General features: G+C 28.3%; 1 protein-coding gene across 1 annotated transcript; it reads right to left on the reverse strand.

Moving 5' to 3' along the window:
* Positions 1-1,678: 1,678 nt before the first annotated feature.
* Positions 1,679-3,644, reverse strand: BNAC03G27990D. The gene is made up of 7 exons (XM_013828532.3): positions 3,345-3,644; positions 3,193-3,234; positions 2,924-3,055; positions 2,590-2,834; positions 2,201-2,237; positions 2,070-2,127; positions 1,679-1,987 (listed from the first exon to the last, which is right to left on the reverse strand). The coding sequence occupies exons 1-7, from the start codon at positions 3,468-3,470 to the stop codon at positions 1,914-1,916; spliced, it is 714 nt and encodes a 237-aa protein (XP_013683986.1). The 5' UTR covers positions 3,471-3,644; the 3' UTR covers positions 1,679-1,913.
* Positions 3,645-4,325: the final 681 nt, after the last annotated feature.

Here is a 4,325-nt window from a genome sequence, read left to right on the forward strand (position 1 = left end):
AAACGTATTTGATAATATTAAAATATTTTAAATATATAATTTACATTTTAGTGTTATATATAATTTACATTTTAGTGTTATATATTGTTACTAATTTTGTTTACTTGCTAATATATTTTCAGGTTACTTACAATAAAATAACAATCCGAAATAATCAAATAGAGAATCTCTTTCAAATATGATTTTTCTTTAATTTGTACATTTTGCATATAATACATTTTTAAATTTATTTATATTATATAAAAATATGTTTAAGATAATATATTTACATGTTGTTTTTTAAAAAATATACTTTTAACATCTATCATTTTAGTATTTTACGAATTTATAAGTAAGAACAGTATTTTATTTAAATAATATAGCTCTATTATTTTAGTAAATTTTATACATAGTAACATCTATCATATCATTTTAGTATATTTTATTGATATAGGATATTTTCGGAAGTTATGATATTAAGTATTCTTTTTTTTTTTGGTTAAGATTTCAAAATATTAGATTGCTTTAATTCTTACAGCATTATAGTTTGTTTTTCGTGTGCATTTCAAAAAGTTATTTTTTATTATCTATGATTGTATCTTTTTAAAAATTTGAAACATTATCATTTTGAATTTGAATATTTATTTTCAAAATTTTATATTTTGTCAAGAAAAGTTTAGAAATTTACATAACTATATTTGAGTCGGGAAGATTACATGAATTTTGAAACAATTTTGTTACTACATTAACATATGGGGTTATTTTTAAAAAAAATATTTTCTAAAATTTGCTCAACATATTTTGTTATAATTAAAAAAAATTATAATAAAATTTGATTTTTCATTAATATTTTAAATGAATTACTAAAATTTCAAAGTTTTTTAATAACATGTTTTTAAAATAGTATATGAACAAAAGGTCATTATATACTATTATATTTTTGTATATAAATGTTTTAAACAATATATTGTTGAAAGTTTCAGAATAAATAAAAAGATAATATATAGTTATAGATATAAAAATTTAATCTATGTAAATAAATTTAGTGTTGTATAAAAAATTGTTTACGAATTTTAAACCATTTTAATGATGAGTGATATTTTTTTTATAATTTACCTATTTAATATAACTTCGTCATATTTAATTCATATAGCACTTCTATTTTATATAAAACATAATATAATTATAGAATTTATAAAAAAATAGTATAGAATTTTTCTTTTCTTGTTTTATAATAAAATTTTAGTTAACATTGATTTATAATAATATTATATTACTAATTACCAAATTAATCAATGTGTTATTATATAACAAAATTAATTTTTAAGTAAGATTTTGTTAGATTCTTTTTTAACATATTTTGTTATAATTAAAAAAAATCAAATTAATAGTTGGTTATTATTAATGTAAATAATCAAATATGTCATATTAATAAAATCTTTAAGTGATCCTACAATAATTTGTTAATAGTAGATAAAAATAGGACTATAAATTAATAGATTATATTAATATCATTCTTTAATTTTTAAATTTGAATCACAGCCAAAACATCATAAAAGGAAAAAATTTAGCTCTAGAAATCAGTTTTTCTATAATTTCTATTTAGAGTTTTGGAAAAAATACTATAGCAAATTCACCACCACACCTAAAATCTAAATCTTAGAGCAACAAACATAAAGTCAAAGTTTTACGGACTATCTGTAGAAATTCTCTTTTCTTTATGTTTTCCTTATTTCCACCTTAATTAATCTGGCTTGGTTTGGTTATATTACAACAAAGAAGCACAACTGCTTCGAACACAAACGACAAGATTATTACAGTATATAAATGAACCTATAATGCGAACACACCAGAGGAAACCTGTTTCGTATATCGACATTCGTAGCCTGTATGGGGAAAAAGATTGATCTCTTTAACAAAAAAAAATCTCACACCTACTTGTCTTTTCTTTCCTCTTTTATAGCTTCATAAGAAAGTAACACCTCTTTGAATTTTGCTTCAGCTACATCTGCAAGAATCGATGAGACCAAACACTCAATCCCACACAGTAAGATCAAAGTAGGGTTAAAGATATTAAACTATAATGCTACCTTTGTTAACTTGATTTTGGTCTGGATGAAATTCCATCGCCTTCTCCCTGAACGCTTTCTGAATGTACAACGAATACGAATCAACGCATAAGTGAAGGTTACTGCATCATCAGAGTTGTTTCAATGCTTACCTTAATCTCAGCTTCTGTGTATGGAGTTGCCCTGGACCTATAGAACACAAGAAACCCGCACTAAGTTCAATCGACATGTTCAGAATTGAGTAGTTAGCACACCAAGAACTAAAGATTTGATGACCAAAACTAAGAAGAAACAGAAACAGAAACAGAACCGAATCAAGAACAAAACCAAAAGTGACTCGAAGAGGACTTTCAGCTTTCTCAAAGCCCTAAGGCTCCTAAACAAACTAATGATCCTAATCTGTTCTCCCTCACACTTATTTACACTATTGCCAGTGACTATCAGTTTCATCGATAAAGTGTGAAGCTAGAACCATGTAGAAATATCATAATGTATGAGCAATTTGTTTCTATAATAGAAAAAGAAAGAAAGAAAAAACTACCTGCTGAGCCCTAAAACAGAGTAGTGATGCGATAGTGGATAGACTCTTGTACTCTGTTTTGGAGGCTCCTGGTGATTGGTCCTTTGGTTTCTAAAGGTAGACTCAGCTTTCCAGTACCAATCATTTCTCTGATACTGCTGATGGTATTGGTGAGCATTAGGATCATTTTCCTTCCAATTCTCAAAGCCCCCTCTAAATTTGTTCCTCTCCCTGTTGAAAACGCTTTGCATGCGCCTAATACGTTCCTGCAAGAGAGAAGAGAGCTCTTAAAGTAGTGATATAAATAATCCAAACATTGATGAGTTGCAGTAGGAAAAGGGCGAATTAGACTAACCACTCTCTCAAGCTCTTCCTCATACTCCTCCTGCATCCGTTTGTTGTACCTTCTCCATGCTTCCTCCTGATAAGCTGTTCTGAAAGAACCGCCTCTGGTCCCTTTTCGCGCTGCTGACTGTGCTCTCCCTACCTTTAATGCCCACAATTTAACCAAAAAAGTTGGGAGCTTGGACAGTCAGGAGCATGAATTTTAACGGGAAAAAAAATGAATAGTGGAAAAATATTGCCAATGCAAAACCAAAAAGGTGATGACTTTTAGTTAATCACCTGGGTATAGACCCAATCAAAAGTTCTTCGCAGCTGATGAACCTACCAAACAATACAACCATCAGACATCTTCGAGATCACAATTTCGAAGGTAACTAAAACTAATCACCTAACCATAAACAAAATAGACAAGATAATTGATGATTACTCACGGCGAAAGTGGTGGCGGTTGCGCCTATTACAGTAAAGGCGAGGATTCCCCAAAGCTTCAAGTCCGCCTTCTGCGGCGGAGGTCTCCATTTACCATCTTTATCCCGTTCAGAATCTTCTCCCCCCATTTTTCAATTTACAGAATCCTTTTTGGGGCTCCTAGCAGCATCCTCAGGGAAAACTCGTTTGCTCCTCTTCCCGTCGATTCTTTGGGAATCAATTTCAGGTTTTGATTCTTCGCTGTTTACAATCAACTCAAAAGGACGTACACGACCAGACTCGATGAACCATTTCCAGATTTTGATACGCGAGACTTAATTGGGCTCTTATTAGGCTTTTACTTCCCCCCAAAATGAACATTGTTTCCTTTTTATAACTCAATTTCTAATCTATGGGCCTACAAGATTTTAACATTTTAATTTAACGAACTTTTTTTAGTAACACCTAATTTACATAAAGGGGTATAATTTTTGTAATTAATAAACACTAGATATTTGATCCGGATTATACTTTTTCAGTTGATTTTTTTTTTTTTATAACATTCACTTTTATGAAAAGTATGCAGGGTAAAATTTGAAATTTGTTGTCAATAATTGAGAGTTTAGATATTTCGGCGTATCTTATTACAAATTGATAAATGATGTAATGTGCTTTTTATGCTTTATAATTTCTAATTTCTTCATATTTAAAATTGCTAATTTTTTGTATTTTACCTTTTAATAAGTTATAAATAACAAATATTTTTTTTTATTAATTAAGTTTTCTAAAACGTTTTTGTATTTTTTAAAGAATACATATAATATATATAACTTAAATAATAGATGTAAACCTATTTGGGTATTTTTTAAAAAAAATAAGGTTAGTGATTTTTTGTTACAAAACCAGCTTTTCTTTTTTGAAAAAGGGAACCCAAAAAAAAAAAGGGAACCCATATAACTTTGCTGAAAGTCGTTTGAGATATATATATCTTGTTTTAGGATTGC

The sequence above is a fragment of the Brassica napus genome, chromosome C3 (assembly GCF_020379485.1).
Source record: "Brassica napus cultivar Da-Ae chromosome C3, Da-Ae, whole genome shotgun sequence".
Classification (NCBI taxonomy): Eukaryota; Viridiplantae; Streptophyta; class Magnoliopsida; order Brassicales; family Brassicaceae; genus Brassica; species Brassica napus.